We start from the raw sequence: 23106 nt of genomic DNA, 5'->3' as shown, positions 1-23106 counted from the left end.
ACGGGGGATCGTGCCCAAAAGGCTGGCTGCATTGCCACGCTGGATGGCAATGCATATTCTTTGGCCGAAGTATAGGCCAGCCCTTTGGTCACGAGTGGACTCCACTGTTCAACTGTTCGACCTGGCCCTCAAAAAAATTAAAATAACCGGCCAAGTGCGAGTCGGACTCGCGCACGTAGGGTTCCGTATCATCCAAACTAATGTTCTATGTATGAGCAAAAGAATCACGTTTATTGTATGGGAGCCCCCCGAAATATTTATTTTATTCTAGTTTTCAGTATTTGTTGTTATAGCGGCAACAGAAATACATCATCTGTGAAAATTTCAACTCTCTAACTATCACGGTTAATGAGATACAGCCTGGTGACAGACGGACGGACGGACGGACGGACGGACAGAGGAGCGAAAACAATAGGGTCCCGTTTTACCCTTTGGATACGGAACCCTAAAAGACGAAACACTGATTTCTCCGTAGAAGTGTTCTGTATAGAAAAATTCTTTTTGTACGCAGATGGAATATATTTTTTTAATCTGTTTTGTTGGTCAATGGGTGTTCGTTGAAATAATTTGATGGTATGCAAGCGTTACTCAAAAAAACAAATTTTCGAGTTAACCCATTTTAGATTTAGGTGCGATATCTTTACGTGCACTGTTTATTTATGAAGATATACAGAAATGAATTTTAAGCAGTGCACAAAAAATAGTCCAGAATCATTAACAGAACATATCTGCATCATTAGTAAAAAAAAAAAAACATTTTTTTCCGCCCTGAAATCAGCAAAATATGGATACTAACTATTCTTACGCGCTTGGAGCAGCGCGTCGGTAAACCGGTTTCGCGTTGCCGCCGTGCCTTCTATGACGACTGTCACCGTTGGTTACAAAATAAACATCTTTCGCTATCAATACTTATTCTTTTTTGTACTAAAACACAACAAAATAAAAATATACGTATCTATAAAAGTTATTTAACTACCTATAAGTTGACAAAGTTTGCGCACTGAATAAAATTCATTCCTGTATAGAAATGCATGTTTTTTTTGTTTATAGAATTTGAGTATTGGGTGGTCGATCGTTCATAAGGTCAAGCAACGCTTGGCAAGGTCAGTACGTGGATGGGTGACCATGTTGTCATAACGAGGTCTTCTGTATTTCGAATTACCGATAAACTGTGGGTCTCGGCTGTCATTTGAACATCTTTGGCGGTCGTTCCGGGTAGTCAGAAGCCAGAAAGTCTGACAACCAGGGGCACGATTCTGCTATTTTACTTAAGCGACATACGATTCACATCCGACTGAGATCCAATCCCGACTCAATTACGATTGAAGCGTATGTTGTGGCATTCCACTATATTTTCTTAAACGTTTTTATCCGTTTCTGTGATTCAATAATGAATCATATTGTCTGCAAATGATTTACGATTGCAACATGATTGTAGAGCAGACTACCCTATAGACCAAATGGCAGATCAATCGCAAACCAATCGAATGCCGTTGGAATACAATTGGTCTTATATTAGTAGCAAATGCCCGCTAAGGTTAAAACTGTTATTGCGATTCAATTTTGACATTATTAACTTAGGATAATCGGGCCCTAAGGCCCTAAGGGTTGCCCGGGTAACTGAATCGAGGAGGACAGATCTTCCATGTGGCACCCAGTTAGACTGGAAGCCGACCCCAACATAGTTGAGAAAAAGCTAGGCAGTTGAAAAAGCCTTAGAAAATAATGACACACGATATATTTGCGTATTAAAAAGGAAATGCGTGTTTGATTCCGATACGCCTCAACTATCAATGTGATGCTTTCAGACTATTTGCTTATAACTTACTTCACGGCTTGTTTTCATAAAGTCTTCAGCAGGCAGAGTGAATAAAGTTAAGTTACGAAATGGCCTTTTTTATCGTCCCACTGCTGGGCTGCGGCCTCCTCTCACACGGAGAAGGATTGAGCATTAATCACCACGCTTGCTCAATGCGGGTTGCTGATTTCAGAGTGTATAGTCCAGGTTTCCTCAAGATGTTTTCCTTGACCTTTTTATCAGTCATTCGTGTCTAAGATATATTAAGTGTTTCGTACCTAAACATATTAAATCCTATCACATATTTTATTTCTATGGTACAATTCGTTAAAAAATTAACCTAATCCATTCAGTGGTTTGACCACAGAAGTCATTTGTCGGGTTCATAATTTACAACATGTGTAAAGCAGAGATAAAGTTAGGAGTATCGAATGTTTTGACCAGTTGACAGCTGTCAGTTTTCAAGGGAGAATTTCAGTTGTTTGTAATGACTGACTTTTATAAGTATGGTGTTCTAGTTCTCGCATATTTTTATTCTATTTACCTACTTTGTTTGAAAAATTCATTTTTTTATTTTTGCTTATTTTATTATTTTCTTTGTGCCAAGGAACATACATATATTAACCAGTTTATTAACGTGTTTGATTTAATATGTTTAGGTACGAAACACCCGATATATGTATTATGAAAGAGCGTATAAACAATGCAGCATAGTTTACAAATATGCAGTCAAATTCGCTACTTATAATGAACTGTCAAAAATGGCGCAAGTCACAGATTTTTCATATCAAGTTGACTGACTTATTTTGCTAACATCATCATCCTACGAGCCTTTTTCCCAACTATGTTGGGGTCGGCTTCCAGTCTAACCGGATTCAGCTGAGTACCAGTGCTTTACAAGGAGCGACTGCCCTATCTGACCTCCTCAACCCAGTTACCCGGGCAACCTAATACCCTTTGGTTGGACTGCTGTCAGACTTACTGGCTACTGACTACGATGTACGACTACTGATGTTCAATGACAGCCGGGACCTACAGTTTAACGTGCCATCCGAAACACAGTCAAAGGTGTCCAAGATATACTTACAAAGAATATTACAAACTTTGCCTTTCCTGGAATCCCCTTAGAGTAGGTGTACTTGAGAGGTTAATTCCAAATTAACGAAGAAACAAGTAGACCAAAGGTTGTTATTAATTTTTTACAGATTTAAAAATACAACGTCATCAGTTTGCGAAGTTTAAAGTTACTTCAAAGTTTTTCAATAAAAATGTTAAGTGTGAGCGCGCTCGGCCTCTCAATTATTTACTTGTTTTTCTCTTGACTAGCCTTAGGTGGCTAAACCGAAAACAAATTGAAACAGTAAGAAAATGAATTAATAGTTCAAAACACAATAAAAAAAACATGTTTTTATAAATGCATACAAAACTGGGGGACGATTCTCCTAAGTTAATAATGTCAAAATTGAATAGAAATTGAATCGCAATAGCAGTTTTAACCATATCGGGCATTCTGCTACTAATATAAGACCAATCGTATTCCAACGACATTCGATTGGTTTGCGATTGGTCTGCCATTAGATCTATTAGGTACGGTCGTTTGCTCTACAATCATATTGCAATCGTAAATAATTTGTAGACAGTTAAATGATTTATTATTGATTCACAGAAACGGATAAAAACGTTTATTTAAAAGAAAAAATAGCGGAATGCCACATACGCTTCAATCGTAATTGAGTCGTGATTGGGTCTCAGTCGGATGTGAATCGTATGTCGCTTAAGTAAAATCAAAAAGTAAAAAAAGTAAACTAAAGTCAAAGTTCATTACAAGACTCTAACAAGGTCAAACACAGCTATGATACGATGTTCCATAGTGAAGTTCCAGTTCATATCTTCGGGTTTCATCATCAGATCAGGGCCCCGATTCTCCTAATTTTACTTAAGCGACATACGATTCATATTCGACTGAGACCCAATAACGACTCAATTACGATTGAAGCGTATGTGGCATTCCGCTATTTTTTCTTTTAAATCAACGTTTTTATCCTTTTCTGTCATTCAATGATGAATCATATTGTCTGCAAACGATTTACGATTACAATATGATTGTAGAGCAAACTACCGTATAGACCAAAATAAAGAAAATAACAGACCAATCGCAAACCAATCGAATGTCGTTGGAATACGATTGGTCTTACATTAGTAGCAGAATTCCCGATATGGTTAAAACTGCTATTGCGATCATTTTGCGATTCGATTACTATTCAATTTTGCCATTATTAACTTAGGAGAATCGGGCCCCAGTTCGATAGTATCATATTATTGTATTTTCATCAGAACTACATGCAGCTGACAATTTTCATGATGCTACGATCCTTGGAAGATTGTTAAAGTTACCTCAGATTATCTTATATACCTCAGATTGTTAAAGCTACCTCAGATTATCTAGTCTTATTTGGTAAATTCATAATTGAATCAAGGGGGCAAGTTCGAGCGAGAGCACGCGAATGCGAGAGCGACAGAATATGATTAATGAAGGGTATAATTTAGGCGATCACCAAAAATATTTTTAAGACTCTAAGCTGAGGCACCAAATAAAATAAACAACTCCAAAAAAAATAAATTGACTTTATTAAAAGGGCACTAAAGTATATAATATTATGATCCAAAAAAAATAAAATAACATCAGAAAAATCGCAAATCTCGCACAAATATTATTTTTGGTTCCCAAAATGGATTAATGGTCACCAAATTCTATCCAACTAAAAGATCAATATTACTACCAAAATCAAAGTTAGTGACGAAAACGAATCGCTGCAAAACCGACTCCACGTAGTCTTGTCTGCCCTACCCCTAGAGTGCAATTCAAATCCGCGTAGGCGCAGAGGGGCGAGGCGGCCTGCGAGCTGAGGCGCAGGTAGTTTTTAAGGCTCGCCGCCGCGGCTGAGGCTGGCCGGCAGGGCCGGCCAGCAAGCCGAAGCTGCGGTGGTGAGCGTGAAAACCATCTGCGACGATAAGCTCGCATGGGACCGCCGGAGCCCCGCAGTGCCGGAGCCGTGACAGAAGCCATGCTTGCTGCATGTTTCGTGCTTACATTTTACTACTGAGTTACACACAAATTCATATAACAATAAATAAGCGACGTACGTTTGGGAACCCCAGTATATTAATTGGTATTTGGGAAATATTCTAGCGATCGTTAGCTTTTTTAGTCTAACAAAAATGACCAAATTAGGAGTCATGGTATTACATAATTGGTAACATCTAAGTAGTGACAATATATAATATTTGGTCTAAAGTGTATTTTAAAGGCGTCCATATATTTTTTTAGTAGTCAATAATACGAAAAAATGGTTTTACCTAATAATATTTTTGGAAACGTTATTTGGTGACCATTTATCCATTTTGGTAACCGTTTAGAATTTTTTTGGTAGTAAAATAGGTACTTTTTTGGGTGGTGTTTAAACACAAGCAGCCATTAATGAATACTACTATGAATGACTTGGAATTACCTGTACAATGTTTCCATGAATTGAGTGACATTTTTGGATATAACTTATCGCTAATAACTTTGCTGATTATAAATATTAGTTTTTGAAACTTTGCATAGATAATACTAAGAACTTTTTAAATAAGCCCTTTAAGTATTTGCACTAATTAAAAAATAGTGGTGTATATTGAATGGTGAATTTATGGGAGACGGTGAAAAAGTTCTTTATAAAAGCGCCAAACATGCACGACATGTTTCAATCCGTCCGCTGTCCGCTCCTCTGTCCGTCCGTCTGTCACCAGGCTGTATGTCATGAACCGTGATAGTTAGAGAGTTGAAATTTTCACAGATGATGTATTTCTGTTGCCGCTATAACAACAAATACTGAAAACTCAAATAAAATAAATATTTTGGGGGGCTCCCATACAACAAACTTATTTTTTTCATCTTCTAATTAATGATAGGAACCCTTCGTGCGCGATTCCGACTCGCATTTGGCCGCTTTTCTGTTTTTTAAATACTTTTCAAATGAAATCATATGCAGAATACCAACCCTTGATAAAAAAACATGAAAAGGCAATAAATAGAGTGTCAATTTAGTAATTCTGTCACGCAACACCAACGCATTTCAAGTAACTGAGCAAACTTTCTTGGATATATAAATACCGGTAGTCGATCTCTTCACGCCATTCGCTCGCCGATTTCAGTAACAGCGCCATCTAGCGACGGATAGCAGAACCGTTTCAAAAATGTTGAAAATAACGGCAATTGTTTCGCTCATGCTTATCGGTAAGTTTATTAATATTCCAAAATAATGGTATTTAATATTTGTAAAGCCTAACATGCTTTTTTTATGAAAACACTATATATTTTGCCGCGATAAAAAATGTCTGCTTATTTTTTAATTGTTTGCACTTACTTCTATTTCGATTTTGTTAAACTTACGCGTAGGTTTGTTAGTAATCTGTGAAAATGTATTTTATTTTTCATTGAAGATATGGTTTTAAACTTAGTTTTTACTCATCATCTGCCTAGACTATTCCCAACTGTGTTAAGGTCGGCTTCCAGTCTAAAGAACCGAATGCAGTAGAGTTCCAGAATTTTACAAGGAGCGACTGCCTATCTGACCTCCTCAACCCAGTTACCCGTGCAACCTAATACAACTTGGTAAGACTGACTGTCAGACTTCTATGTCTTTTCAAATAATACTTTTGGGCACGATCCCCGCTGACAGCGATGCGGATGCGTTTTTTGAAGCATAAGTTTTATTTTCCTTTTCATTTTCGTAAATAGATTATATTCACAAAAATATGTATGTATAAATAGGATATATTATTATGTAAATAATTAATAATTAAATAAGAATCTAAATAAATGTAACTAATCAGAATTTAATTTAATAGCGACATGGTCGCAGGCTGACTCAAAACGTCATAAAAAGGAAGCGACAGCCTCAACCGATTTCTCTTCAGGTTAGTCTATATGTTACGGGTGACAGCGTAGAAGGGCGACACCCAGCGTAGAACGGGTGACACCCAGCGTAGACCGGGTGACACCATGGAGAACAAAATGACTAGCGGAAATGCCATAACGGAACATCTCCTAACAAAGTAGGGCGCCAAAATGCGGGTGTGCAAAGCGAGTAATGTTACCGTTTTCGTCCCTTATACACCTTCTTTGGACCCGTCAATTTTTTATTAAAATCGTTGTCAGATGTCTCAAAGAACTCGACCATCTCGTTGGTTCATTTGTAAATGATCGTTTTGGTCGTACCCACCGTACGAATTTGACCTAGAAGAAGTCACTTGACCTACCTGCATTATGGCATTTCCGCTCATCTTTCCTGAGGGTGACACCCAGCGTAGAATGGGTGACTCTCAGCGTACAACAAGTGACACCCAGCGTAGATAGGGTGACACCCAACCATCATTTGCACCCATGAATGTATGTAGTTTAGAGGTAAATGTGTAGATATTTTATTGATGTTAGATTCACTGTATTTTAACACGCTTTTATGAGGTCGACTTGTATGTAACTGTGTAATGAAATTAACCATCTTCTAAGGATCGTAGCGTCATGAAAATTGGCAGCTGTATGTAGTTCTGATGACAATACAATAATATGGTACTGTCGAACTGATCTGATGATGGAGCCGGAAGATATGAACGGAACATCGAATGAACTGACTGCTTCAACCGGTCTTAATTTTTATGCAGTAAGCCGGGCAGAACTCATCAGTGGGGTTAGTTTTAGTTCTACTATTAGGTACATTGCGGTTCAGCCTTATTGGAAGGCCTGGCAAACTGTGTTTGTGTAAATGTGTTATTGTCAAAGCCTGGTTCGTTCTGCTCCCCCACGAACGCGATCTACGTCACGATCGAATGGCACACCTCCAACGTCACCGGGAACACAGTTCATTTGTAGACGTTGCGATCGGCGCTGTCGCTCTCGCATAGGCCTTGTTAGTCATCAGCGCAAGTGCCAAAACCAAGCAACTTGACACGTATCTTAAATCAGCTTAAATCTAGACACACGGCAGTGTGTCCGCCAAGTTCGAGCAAAAAAAGCGACACACCGGCCGTGGGTTATATTACACGAACCATTTCGGGCCAAATTCGACCCCCCTGTAACTCAAAATCTATTTTATTTACGCATATCAAATTTCTAGTATCTATTGAGACCCCCTCACTTATCTAAAATACAAAATTTCATTAATATACCTATTGTAGGTCTTGAGATATTGACGTCAGAAATCGCTATTTTTACTATACACTCACTGACTGACTGATTCACTGACTCACTCATCAAAAACCTAGACCACTTCCAATGGTCGTATTGACTTGAAATTTGGCATGGAGGTAGGTCTTTATGTCAAGGTAAAGGGAAAAATCTGAAAATGGCCAAGTATGAGTCGGTTTCAAAATAATGAAGGTGTTTTATACCCGGTGTAAATTTATACCCCTAAGGAACTAAAACGAACTATATTTATGTAATATATCTTCGAATGGTTTGTATTTAGTTTAGTTAGAAGTAAAATAGTGTAGTTAGAAGTAAAATAAAAATCTGAAAACGGCCAAGTGTGAATCACTTTCGAAAATAACGAATGTGTAACTTTGATCCACGAACATAATATATGATAACATGTCATGTCAGTCAGTTGGTAAATCTAGTCCATTTAGTTAATCTAGTTCATTTCTTTGTAAGAAACATAGTGCATATTAAAAAATCTAAAAGATAGTATAAATGAGACATTCCTTTAACTAACTTCATCATAAGAAAAAAATAAAATAAACAACCTTACAAAAATAAATGAAATCCCACCCAAAACAAAAATGTGAAAGACTGCCAAGTTCGATAATATGGGAATGCTTCGCCTATAAAAGAAGTGAGATCTGAATAAGTACCAAGTTCCATACACATACCTCAGTTAAAAATAGTTACTTTTTAATGATGTTACTTGGCAAGTTTTAATAGAAAATTAAATACTTGATTCATTGCGTTTAGTAGGTTTATAACAAGGTGTATGAAAACTTTCCAAGTAACATCATTAAAAAGTAACTATTTTTAACTGAGGTATGTGTATGGAACTTGGTACTTATTCAGATCTCACTTCTTTTATAGGCGAAGCATTCCCATATTATCGAACTTGGCAGTCTTTCACATTTTTGTTTTGGGTGGTCATCTTTTATAGACGTAAAAGGCCACTGATGATGTTGATGATGTTAGTGTCTGTTGAGTTTACTTCGCTTTGATCACAACTTGATCTGATCTTATTATTTTTAGCCCATAATGTCCCACTGCGGGGCAAAGGCCTCCCCATCTTGCACACTTCTCGATCTTTTAGCATATGTTTTTTTTTTTTGTTTTTTCAATGTATGTTTATAATACTGTAATGGCGGAACAAACAAATTATTCATGATGTCTGACGTTGCAGGTAGCACATTGTGGGCAGCCAGCCTGTCCTGCGACTCGTGTGGAAGCGAGTGTGCATCTGCTTGCGGGACCAGGCACTTCCGATCCTGCTGTTTCAATTATCTTAGGAAGAAACGGGGCCCTGATACCCTCAAGGTAATATGCTGACAATTTCCTGGCCTTCAAGGAAATCTGTTATCATCTCCCGACCCTTTTTCCCAACTATGTTGCGGTCGGCTTCCAGTCTAACCAGATGCAGCTGAGTACTAGTGCTTTACAAATAGTAGTTCTATCTGACCTCCTCAACCCAGTTACCCGGGCACCAAAATACTCTTGGTTAGACTAGTGTCAGACTTACTGGCTCCTGACTCCCCGTAAAGACTGGTAAGGATGTTCAATGACAGCCGGGACCTACAGTTTAACGTGCCATCCGAAACACAGTCATTGGTGTCTAAGATACATATACTTAGAAAGTACATACAAACTTAGAAAAGTCGCATTGGTACTCGCCTGACCTGGGATCGAACCTGCGCCCTCATACTTGAGAGGTTGGTCCTTTACCCACTAGGCCACCACGACATACTCAATATACCTATACTTAAAATGCTTATATTAATTTCCACAGTATTTAGCTGCCAACCAAGATGTGAAAGAAAGCCAGCCAAGGTCTAAACTTCCTATGTTCGTAGTCGAAAACATTCCCGTACCAGAACAATGGATCTCGAACATGTTGTCAAACGAAAATCACCCTTACTCAATAGAAGATTTGGTCGAGAATCGCGTTTACGATGCTTAGAGCACTTTCTGAACTTGAAACATGGAAATATTTTAAATGACTGATTTTGTATTTATATTGTAGATATTTATTGTAAAAAATTTATGAAAATTATGAGTATAAAAAATAAAACATACTCCAACTGTTTTTTTAGTTTTTTTTTTGTTTTTTTTTTTTTGTTGTGTCATAGAAAAAGAATCTTTTATTTTCTGTACCTACTTAAACACTAAAGTAATGAATATGTTGCGAATGTGTTTTTTTTATTGGAAATACTGTATTTTTAGAAACAATGAAATGTGTATTTTTTGTTTATTTTACGACATGAGTTAAAAAAAAATATAATGTAAGTCCCAAACCATAAAAAAATTGTTTGCTACGTGATTATTTTTAGAATAGATTTTATGTCTAAAATGGCTGGATAAATAGACATAGAATCTAAATTATTATAACTAGGATATAAGTACATATTAAATAATTATCAGAATCCAGTTTCTATTGTTTAATTTTATAACCTTACTAGCTTCCGCCCGCGGCTTCGCCCGCGGCTTCGCCCGCGTAGAGTTCGGTTGTATCGCGTTTCCAAGAGAATTCTTTAAAATTCCGGAATAAAAACTATCCTGTCCTTTCTCAAGGTCAACTCTATCTCTGTACCAAATTTTATTAAAATCAGTTCAGTGGTTTAGACGTGAAAGCGTAACAGACAGACAGAGTTACTTTCGCATTTATAATATTACTAGGGATTCCTTCTATTTATTTAAAACTTACCCGGCTCAATTACGATTGAAGCGTATGTAGCATTCCACTATTTTTTCTTTTAAATAAACGTTTTTATCCTTTTCTGTCATTTAATAATGAATCATATTGTCTGGAAATTATTTACGTTTGCAATATGATTGTAGAGCAAACTACCGTATCTAGCCCAATGGCAGGCCAATCGCAAACCAATCGAATGCCATTGGAATACGATTGGTCTTATATTAGTAGCAGAATGCCCGCTAAGGTTGAAACTGCTATTGCGATTCGATTTCTATTCAATTTTGACATTAGTAACTTAGCAGAATCGAGCCCTGGTACTTGGTGTGTAGTTGTCAGGGCCGTCTTAACCTATGGTGCAGGGTGTGCGAATAAACCGGGCGCCTCGGTCTCAGGGGCGCCGCGGGACGCCCCACCAACAGGAAATTTCGATGAAATTACACCCGTTTGATAAAGAAGTTCCATTGTATCATGATACTGACAAGCAAAGGTTCTAAAAAAGTCGCCTTCGCTTTGTTTGATTGATCATTTTGATTATTTTTCACTTTTAACATCCTCCAAGTGAAAAAATTCTCGCTCGCTACGCTCGCGGCTAAATGTCATTGTATGGCTTGTCTTTCTGATTGTTTATTATTTTTATTGACGCACCGAATCAACGAAAACAAATGGCACTCGCTCTAATCACGGTTAATTTTGATTTGTAGGTACCTAATTCCCAGTTTAATTTGTGAGTCTTTAAACAAATAATTTTATGCTTGTTACTATACAATGTATTTAATCAGGTACTTTTGTGTCGTAGGCTCAAAAAATTTCGCGCTTGCTTCGCTCGCGCAACATTATACACACATTGCCTTGATAACTTCATAAGCCAAATCCACGCTGTCTTACCTTTTATAAGTCAAATGTAGCAAAAAAATATTTATAGAGTCCTCAAAAACAAAAAAGTTTGCGCTTCCGACTGCTTGTTACTTTACAGAGCTTTTTAAAACTTTTTATGCCCCAAAATTAAAAAGATTACAATTACATTGCTCTGTCTGGACTTTCATAACTTAAATCTGGCCAACAGTTTGAGCCTACAATGATTTGGACACATGTTTTGAAGTCCTTTACCTACCATAAAAGTGAAATCGTTCGAACGTTCTTATTTATATTCCTTGTAACTACTCTAAGTACTTCGATCAATATGTACTACTCAAAATCTTTCAATACATAGGTGGTGCTTGGGTGATGATTGCACCCTGGCGCTACATGAGCTAGAGACGGCCCTGGTAGTTGTATTAATATTCCGTATAGCTTCTGCCAGCGGTTTCACCCGCATCCCGTGGGAACTACTTCCCATACCGGGATAAAAAGTATAGCCTTCCTCGATAAATGGGCTATCTAACACTGAAAGAAATTTTCAAATCGGACCAGTAGTTCCTGAGCTTAGCGCGTTCAAACAAACAAACAAACTCTTCAGCTTTATAATATTAGTATAGATTAAAAAAACCGGCCAAGTGCAGTCGGAGTCGGACTCGCACACGAAGGGTTCCGTACTATTATTTATTAAACGTTTCATAGTACATAGTGTGTACATAAGGAAATACATAGGAGAGTACATAGAGTGTACATAAGGAAATACATAGAGCAGTTATAGAGTGTACATAAGGAAATACATAGGGCAGTTATAGAGTGTACATAAGGAAATACATAGGGCAGTACATAGAGTGTACATAAGGAAATACATAGGGGAGTTCATAGAGTGTACATAAGGAAATACATAGGGGAGTACATTGACTGTACATAAGAAAATACATAGGGGAGTTCATAGAGTGAACATAAGGAAGCATATAGGGGAATATATAGAGTGTACATAAGGAAATACATAGGGGAATACATAGAGTGTACATAAGGAAATACATAGGGGAGTACACAGAGTGTACATAAGGAAATACATAGGGCAGTTCGTAGAGTGTACATAGGGGAGTACATAGAGTGTACATAAGGAAATACATAGGGGAGTTCATAGAGTGTACATAAGGAAATACGTAGGGAAGTACATAGAGTGTATATAAGGAAACACATCGGGGAGTTCATAGAGTGTAAATAAGGAAATACATAGGGGAGTACATAGAGTGTACATAAGAAAATACAAAGGGGAGTACATAGAGTGTACATAAGGAAATACATAGGGCAGTTATAGAGTGTACATAAGGAAACACATAGGGGAGTACATAGAGTGTACATACGGAAGCACATAGGGGAGTACATAGACTGTACATAAGGAAATACATAGGGGAGTACATAGAGTGAACATAAGGAAATACATAGGGAAGTACATAGAGTGTACATAAGGAAATACATAGGGCAGTTCATAGAGTGCACATAAGGAAATACATAGGGGAGTTCATAGAGTGTACATAAGGAAATACATAGGGGAGTACATTGACTGTACATAAGGAAATACATAGGGGAATTCATAGAGTGAACATAAGGAAGCATATAGGGGAGTATATAGAGTGTACATAAGGAAATACATAGGGGAGTACATAGAGTGTACATAAGGAAATACATAGGGGAGTACAAAGAGTGTATATAAGGAAACACATAGGGGAGTACATAGAGTGTACATAAGAAAATACATAAGGAAGTACATAGAGTGTATATAAGAAAACACATCGGGGAGTTCATAGAGTGTACATACGGAAGCACATAGGGGAGTACATAGACTGTACATAAGGAAATACATAGGGGAGTACATAGAGTGAACATAAGGAAATACATAGGGAAGTACATAGAGTGTACATAAGGAAATACATAGGGCAGTTCATAGAGTGCACATAAGGAAATACATAGGGGAGTTAATAGAGTGTACATAAGGAAATACATAGGGGAGTACATTGACTGTACATAAGGAAATACATAGGGGAGTTCATAGAGTGAACATAAGGAAGCATATAGGGGAGTATATAGAGTGTACATAAGGAAATACATAGGGGAGTACAAAGAGTGTATATAAGGAAACACATAGGGGAATTCATAGAGTGTACATAAGGAAATACAAAAGGAAGTACATAGAGTGTACATAAGGAAATACAAAAGGAAGTACATAGAGTGTATATAAGGAAACACATAGGGAAGTACATAGAGTGTATATAAGGAAATACATAGGGCAGTTATAGAGTGTACATAAGGAAACACATAGGGGAGTACATAGAGTGTACATACGGAAGCACATAGGGGAGTACATAGACTGTACATAAGGAAATACATAGGGGAGTTCATAGAGTGTACATAAGGAAATACATAGGGAAGTACATAGAGTGTATATAAGGAAACACATAGGGGAGTTCATAGAGTGTACATAAGGAAATACATAGGGGAGTACATTGACTGTACATAAGGAAATACATAGGGGAGTACATAGAGTGTACATAAGGAAATACATAGGGAAGTATATAGAGTGTACATAAGGAAATACATAGGGCAGTTCGTAAAGTGTACATAGGGGAGTACATAGAGTGTACATAAGGAAATACATGGGGGAGTTCATAGAGTGTACATAAGGAAATACATAGGGAAGTACATAGAGTGTATATAAGGAAACACATAGGGGAGTACATAGAGTGTACATAAGGAAATTCATAGGGGAGTTCATAGAGTGTACATAAGGAAATACATAGGGAAGTACATAGAGTGTATATAAGGAAACACATAGGGGAGTACATAGAGTGTACATAAGGAAATACAAAAGGAAGTACATAGAGTGTATATAAGGAAACACATAGGGGAGTTAATAGAGTGTACATAAGGAAATACATAGGGGAGTACATTGACTGTACATAAGGAAATACATAGGGGAGTTCATAGAGTGAACATAAGGAAGCATATAGGGGAGTATATAGAGTGTACATAAGGAAATACATAGGGGAGTACATAGAGTGTACATAAGGAAATACATAGGGGAGTTCGTAGAGTGTACATAAGGAAATACATAGGGCAGTTCGTAAAGTGTACATAAGGAAATACATAGGGCAGTTCGTAAAGTGTACATAAGGAAATACATAGGGAAGTACACAGAGTGTATACAAGGAAACACATAGGGGAGTTCATAGAGTGTACATAAGGAAATACATAGGGGAGTACATTGACTGTACATAAGGAAATACATAGGGGAGTTCGTAGAGTGTACATAAGGAAACACATAGGGGAGTACATAGAGTGTACATAAGGAAATACATAGGGGAGTTCGTAGAGTGTACATAAGGAAATTCATAGGAGGGTTCATAGAGTGTACATAAGGAAATACATAGGGAAGTACATAGAGTGTATATAAGGAAACACATAGGGGAGTACATAGAGTGTACATAAGGAAATACAAAAGGAAGTACATAGAGTGTATATAAGGAAATACATAGGGGAGTTCATAGAGTGTACATAAGGAAATACATAGGGGAGTACATTGACTGTACATAAGGAAATACATAGGGGAGTTCATAGAGTGAACATAAGGAAGCATATAGGGGAGTATATAGAGTGTACATAAGGAAATACATAGGGGAGTACATAGAGTGTACATAAGGAAATACATAGGGGAGTTCGTAGAGTGTACATAAGGAAATACATAGGGCAGATCGTAAAGTGTACATAGGGGAGTACATAGAGTGTACATAAGGAAATACATGGGGGAGTTCATAGAGTGTACATAAGGAAATACATAGGGAAGTACAAAGAGTGTATATAAGGAAATACATTGGGGAGTTCATAGAATGTACATAAGGAAACACATAGGGAAGTACATAGAGTGTATATAAGGAAACACATAGGGGAGTACATAGAGTGTACATAAGGAAATTCATAGGGGAGTTCATAGAGTGTACATAAGGAAATACATAGGGAAGTACATAGAGTGTATATAAGGAAACACATAGGGGAGTACATAGAGTGTACATAAGGAAATACAAAAGGAAGTACATAGAGTGTATATAAGGAAACACATAGGGGAGTTCATAGAGTGTACATAAGGAAATACATAGGGGAGTACATTGACTGTACATAAGGAAATACATAGGGGAGTTCATAGAGTGAACATAAGGAAGCATATAGGGGAGTATATAGAGTGTACATAAGGAAATACATAGGGGAGTACATAGAGTGTACATAAGGAAATACATAGGGGAGTTCGTAGAGTGTACATAAGGAAATACATAGGGCAGTTCGTAAAGTGTACATAGGGGAGTACATAGAGTGTACATAAGGAAATACATGGGGGAGTTCATAGAGTGTACATAAGGAAATACATAGGGGAGTTCGTAGAGTGTACATAAGGAAATACATAGGGCAGTTCGTAAAGTGTACATAGGGGAGTTCATAGAGTGTACATAAGGAAATACATAGGGAAGTACATAGAGTGTATATAAGGAAATACATAGGGCAGTTATAGAGTGTACATAAGGAAACACATAGGGGAGTACATAGAGTGTACATACGGAAGCACATAGGGGAGTACATAGACTGTACATAAGGAAATACATAGGGAAGTACATAGAGTGTATATAAGGAAACACATAGGGAAGTTCATAGAGTGTACATAAGGAAATACATAGGGGAGTACATTGACTGTACATAAGGAAATACATAGGGGAGTTCATAGAGTGAACATAAGGAAGCATATAGGGGAGTATATAGAGTGTACATAAGGAAATACATAGGGGAGTACATAGAGTGTACATAAGGAAATACATAGGGCAGTTATAGAGTGTACATAAGGAAACACATAGGGGAGTACATAGAGTGTACATAAGGAAATTCATAGGGGAGTTCATAGAGTGTACATAAGGAAATACATAGGGGAGTACAAAGAGTGTATATAAGGAAACACATAGGGGAGTTCATAGAGTGTACATAAGGAAATACATAGGGAGTACATAGACTGTACATAAGGAAATACATTGGGGAGTTCATAGAGTGTACATAAGGAAATACATAGGGAAGTACATAGAGTGTATATGTCACCGTAAGATTACAAACATCGTTAGATTACAATCTATCTCGAGAGATTGTAAACTGTCGAATTATTGTAAACCGTAACACCTGATTGCAATTTAACGCATTATTTTTCGCTATATTATAATCTATCGATGAGAAATTGTCAAATTGTCAACTGTCCGAAAGCTCTCCCTGATTGGTCAGTCTTTTTGTAAGATCGAGAGCGATGTAGAGCGGTCAAATTGTCAACTGGCGTAGAACGGAATGCATCTTGCGCGCTGATTGGTAGAACGTCAAAAAAGACAATGTTCTTTGCAACTCCCGGTGTCACAGCTCTTTGACGTGCAAAAATAAGTGACGGTTTAATTTTTTATAAAATCAAAAATTGTACTTAATTTTTAAGACTCAAATTACACACAATTAAAAATTGTATTAAAAATTGAAGTTAGTGACGAAAACGAATCGCTGCAAAACCGACTCCACGTAGTCTTGTCTGCCCTACCCCTAGAGTGCAATTCAAAACCGCGTAGGCGCGGAGGGGCGAGGCGGCCTGCGAGCTGAGGCGCAGGTAGTTTCAGCGCTCGCCGCCGCGGCTGAGGCTGGCCGGCTCTGCCGGCCAGCAAGCCGAAGCTGCGGTGGTGAGCGTGAAAACCATCTGCGACGATAAGCTCGCATGGGACCGCCGGAGCCCCGCAGCGCCGGAGCCGTGACAGAAGTTATGCTTGCTGCATGTTGCATGCTTACTTCCATGCTGAGTCAATTAATATGGGATGTGTTATATTTTAAACAAAAAACTCAGTAGGTACGAGTTAAAAAATTAGAAGGTAAATAAATATTTTTATGATGTCATTTAATAGTATTTAAGAAGTTTACTGTTAGAATGCATGCTACAAATTTAGATGCAAAAAAATAACCATCATGCTGAGTTGTATTTAGAGTGGAAAATAACTCGTGGCTAAGATAGTATTATTTAGATGCTCGACGCTTTATTAATTGTGGCTGACTTAGTAATTTAGAAGGCAACATACATTTTTGGGGGCGAATAATGATATTAAAAAGAAGCCTGTTTAATTAGCACCCCTTTTATTTTATTTTTAAATATTAGTTTGTATTTGAAGACAAAATACCTAACTGTATTTTTATAAGAGTTATTTTTATATAAATTTAATACTTGAAGAATTTTTGAAGAGCATTTATTTTATTTAACTGACACCTCTATTTCGTTCCTAACTCTACGGGAACTCCATGGGAACAGAACGGCTGGTCGTGATTGGTCGATCTTACAAAAAGACTGACCAATCAGAGAGAGCTTTCGGACAGTTGACAATTTGTCAATTTCTCATCGATAGATTATAATATAGCGAAAAATAATGCGTTAAATTGCAATCAGATGTTACGGTTCACAATAATTCGACAGTTTACAATCTCTCGAGATAGATTGTAATCTAACGATGTTTGTAATCTTACGGTAACATATATAAGGAAACACATAGGGGAGTACATAGAGTATACATAAGGAAATTCATAGGGGAGTTCATAGAGTGTACATAAGGAAATACATAGGGAAGTACAAAGAGTGTATACATATAAGGAAATACATAGGGAAATACATAGAGTGTATATAAGGAAACACATAGGGGAGTACATAGAGTGTACATAAGGAAATACAAAAGGAAGTACATAGAGTGTACATAAGGAAATACGTAGGGAAGTACATAGAGTGTATATAAGGAAACACATAGGGGAGTACATAGTGTACATAAGGAAATACATAGGGCAGCATAGAGTGTACATAAGGAAATACGTAGGGAAGTACATAGAGTGTATATAAGGAAACACATAGGGGAGTTCATAGAGTGTACATAAGGAAATACGTAGGGAAGTACATAGAGTGTATACATATAAGGAAATACATAGGGGAGTACATAGAGTGTATATAAGGAAATACATAGGGGAGTTCATAGAGTGTACATAAGGAAATTCATAGGGGAGTTCATAGAGTGTATATAAGGAAACATAGGGGAGTTCATAGAGTGTACATAAGGAAATACATAGGGAGTACATAGAGTGTACATAAGGAAATACATAGGGCAGCATAGAGTGTACATAAGGAAATACATAGGGAAATACATAGAGTGTATATAAGGAAACACATAGGGGAGTTCATAGAGTGTACATAAGGAAATTCATAGGGGAGTTCATAGAGTGTATATAAGGAAACATAGGGGAGTTCATAGAGTGTACATAAGGAAATACATAGGGAGTACATAGAGTGTACATAAGGAAATACATAGGGCAGTTCGTAAAGTGTACATAGGGGAGTACATAGGGGAGTACATAGACTGTACATAAGGAAATACATAGGGGAGTACATAAAGTGTACATAAGGAAATACATAGGGGAGTACATAGAGTGTACATAAGGAAATACATAGGTGAGTTCATAGAGTGTACATAAGGAAATACATAGGGGAGTACATAGAGTGAACATAAGGAAGCATATAGGGGAGTATATAGTGTACATAAGGAAATACATAGAGGAGTACATAGAGGGTACATAAGGAAATACATAGGGGAGTACACAGAGTGTACATAAGGAAATACATAGGGGAGTACATAGAGTGAACATAAGGAAGCATATAGGGGAGTATATAGTGTACATAAGGAAATACATAGAGGAGTACATAGAGGGTATATAAGGAAACACATAGGGGAGTTCATAGAGTGTTCATAAGGAAATACGTAGGGCAGCATAGAGTGTACATAAGGAAATACATAGGGAAATACATAGAGTGTATATAAGGAAACACATAGGGGAGTACATAGAGTGTACATAAGGAAATACAAAAGGAAGTTCATAGAGTGTACATAAGGAAATACATAGGGGAGTACATAGACTGTACATAAGGGAATACATAGGGAGTACATAAGGAAATACATAGGGCAGTTCGTAAAGTGTACATAGGGGAGTACATAGAGTGTACATAAGGAAATACATAGGTGAGTTCATAGAGTGTACATAAGGAAATACATAGGGGAGTACATAGAGTGAACATAAGGAAGCATATAGGGGAGTATATAGTGTACATAAGGAAATACATAGGGAAATACATAGAGTGTATATAAGGAAACACATAGGGGAGTTCATAGAGTGTACATAAGGAAATTCATAGGGGAGTTCATAGAGTGAACATAAGCATATAGGGGAGTATATTGTGTACATAAGGAAATACATAGAGGAGTACATAGAGGGTACATAAGGAAATACATAGGGGAGTACACAGAGTGTACATAAGGAAGCATATAGGGGAGTATATAGTGTACATAAGGAAATACATAGAGGAGTTCATAGAGTGTACATAAGGAAATACATAGGGGAGTACATACAGTGAACATAAGGAAGCATATAGGGGAGTATATAGTGTACATAAGGAAATACATAGAGGAGTACATAGAGGGTACATAAGGAAATACATAGGGGAGTACACAGAGTGTACATAAGGAAACACATAGGGGAGTTCATAGAGTGTACATAAGGAAACACATAGGGGAGTACATAGAGTGTACATAAGGAAATACATAGGGAAATACATAGAGTGTATATAAGGAAACACATAGGGGAGTACATAGAGTGTACATTAGGAAATACAAAAGGAAGTACATAGAGTGTACATAAGGAAATACGTAGGGAAGTACATAGAGTGTATATAAGGAAACACATAGGGGAGTACATAGTGTACATAAGGAAATACATAGGGCAGCATAGAGTGTACATAAGGAAATACGTAGGGAAGTACATAGAGTGTATATAAGGAAACACATAGGGGAGTTCATAGAGTGTACATAAGGAAATTCATAGGGGAGTTCATAGAGTGTATATAAGGAAACATAGGGGAGTTCATAGAGTGTACATAAGGAAATACATAGGGAGTACTGTTACGGGGTGGGATGATGGAGACTTTTTAAAAAGGAACACTTTAGTTTGAATTAGAAGAAAAACAATTTATTTACGATTTAGAAAAAGTACACGTTTTAGGATATGTGTCCACATCGAAGTTTATGCCCGATCTAAAATCTAATAGCCACGGAAAATGCTAACGATGCTTCGTATTTGCGTCATTACTTAGGAATGAAGTAAACAACTGAAGCTGTGTCAGCAGTTTACTTCATATCGCCCCAGAATGGTAAAATATTATAACAACCCCCCCGATAAGATTGATCATCACGAGAGAAAGTGATGAGAAATTTACGACGAGACTTCGATATGGACATCACAATGTTTAAACTTAGCCATTAAGATAACATAATCACTAATTACATCGAAGGACATAGAAAAATACGATTAACATAACATTTGAGAAAACTAAACATAAGATTTGGAAAGTAGTTACCTAAATGTCCTAAATACTAGAAGAAGAAGATACAAATAATGAAGAAACTAAAATGGAATATAATCATAGGAGTTATAATTAAGAAAAATAAAAATGAATAGCTTATAACTATCTTAATTTTAATACAATTCATTTCATAGGATTACGTTTAATAGGAACTGGTAGAGATTTGATTGATACATTATCAATTTCGGCTTCTGAAGAGTCTGAAGTATATGCAACATTTTTGACATGTGTTTTAGGCCTACTGACATTTTTATTGTATATTTTTATACAACAATTTGAAGGGCTAGGCAATACGTATCTACGGACTTTGAACAATAAATAAATAAGGAATAATATAGAAAGTACATAAGTCATTGAAATATAATGAATGCCGTATTTATCTAAGTGAGAAGGCTGTTCAATTTTATTTAACTGGTTTTCAAAATCATTAAGATGAGCGCTTGCTTTTAATAAGGAATCAAAGCTATTAAACTCATTTAGTTTTACAAGAGGAACTTGGAGAAATGATTTGTTCATCCTAAAATTGTTGCAACAGTCATCATGCAATATGTTAAAATTAGATACAGTGGTTGTTACATTAGAAGTGATGCTATCACTTGGTACAAATGTTAGAGTCTTATAATACGCTTTACAAGATTTAGGAATATGTAATGTTCCTGTGCCTAACAAGATTTCTACGTGGTCCTCAGAATCACCATTACACATGATATGACATTTATTAGGTTCCGACTGTACGTAAATCCAGCGATTGTTAGATATCTTATGAAATAGATCTATGCTACCACGTAGAATTCTAGTTTGGCAAGATTTTGGTAACTTATCTATAACATCTGTTAGCAGAATAGTCTCACAAGAAGGATTGGCAATTGTAGAATACACGTTACTTAACGGACACACGTAACACTTTTCTTTTATCACTTTGCACTCACTGACACTGTCAAATTGAGAGTAAAATAGACGATCTAAGGACATTGCCAAGAACTGTTTATTTGGAGCAATTAAAATAAAAGTATCTGGAGTTTTGTTATCGTAGGATATTGGTAATGGAACATTTTGAAATAAATTGTAAACTTGCGTCAGAACTAGCGGTATTTTTAATATTAATATCAATTTACTTTCATGATAATAACAGATGATATCCGATATATTTATTATTTCATTTACGTTATGAAGTGTTAACGGAATTGGCAACTCAGCATGTCGCGGTAAACGATTTGCATGTAACTCGAGCTCCTTGAACACCTGCATAGGACTAAGTACTGTCGGGTGCAAAACATTCATTTTACTAAATAATATGGCATTATTTACGTCATCGATATCGAAGGATAATGTTATAATAATACTTTCTAGAGAATTTAATAGTAATGATAATTGTGTCTTGATCTCTAATTTATCATTAGTATTTAAGATAAATGTAAAGGCCTTTTCGATTTTGTTTAAATTATCGTTTAAGCGATTTTCATTTTCTTTAACTTTTGACATAGTATTATTAAAGGTAGAAATAGTGGATTTAATTACGTGGATATTATCACGCATTAAAAGTGTTAACTGTTTTTCGTCTGACTGTACTTTGTTTATAGCATCAGTGAATTTATTTGCGTCGTCTGTATCTAGAGTTCCAAAGAAAGTTTTTAACACAGATCCGCCTGCATCGATTAAGCCACGTTTAGGACGTTTGATTTCATTTAATTGTACCAAGTACGAGATAGATGAGAATTTCTGAACGTTATTGTTGTGTTGTAGTTTTAAAGAATTCAGTGAATTTAGACAATCGTTTCTTACCTGAGACGAAACCGCAGAGTCACAATATTTGGAAACTTGACTGAATAAAATTTCGACATTTTCTAGGTGTGGTTGTATATGACTAAGATCTATATAAGTTATAACGTTCCAATGGTCATTGGTAAATCTTACATCTAACAATTGATCGAAATACAACCCAGGACTGTTTACGATTTGCGTGATGAATTGGTCCGCGTAGGCAGACATCGAATATCTGAAAACAAATAGATTTACAA

At 36.7% G+C, this 23106-nt stretch overlaps 1 protein-coding gene across 1 annotated transcript; it reads left to right on the top strand.

The window, feature by feature from the left end:
- Positions 1-6034: 6034 nt before the first annotated feature.
- Positions 6035-10125, top strand: LOC124644239. Its single transcript, XM_047183488.1, has 4 exons — positions 6035-6074; positions 6689-6757; positions 9220-9353; positions 9823-10125. Exons 1-4 carry the CDS (start codon positions 6035-6037, stop codon positions 9991-9993), a joined length of 414 nt encoding a protein of 137 aa, XP_047039444.1. The 3' UTR covers positions 9994-10125.
- The last annotated feature ends 12981 nt before the right edge of the window (positions 10126-23106 follow it).

The sequence above is a fragment of the Helicoverpa zea genome, chromosome 29, assembly GCF_022581195.2.
Source record: "Helicoverpa zea isolate HzStark_Cry1AcR chromosome 29, ilHelZeax1.1, whole genome shotgun sequence".
Taxonomy (NCBI): Eukaryota; Metazoa; Arthropoda; class Insecta; order Lepidoptera; family Noctuidae; genus Helicoverpa; species Helicoverpa zea.
Note: the sequence above shows the minus strand (reverse complement) of the source record. Positions and strands in the feature narration are given on the sequence as shown.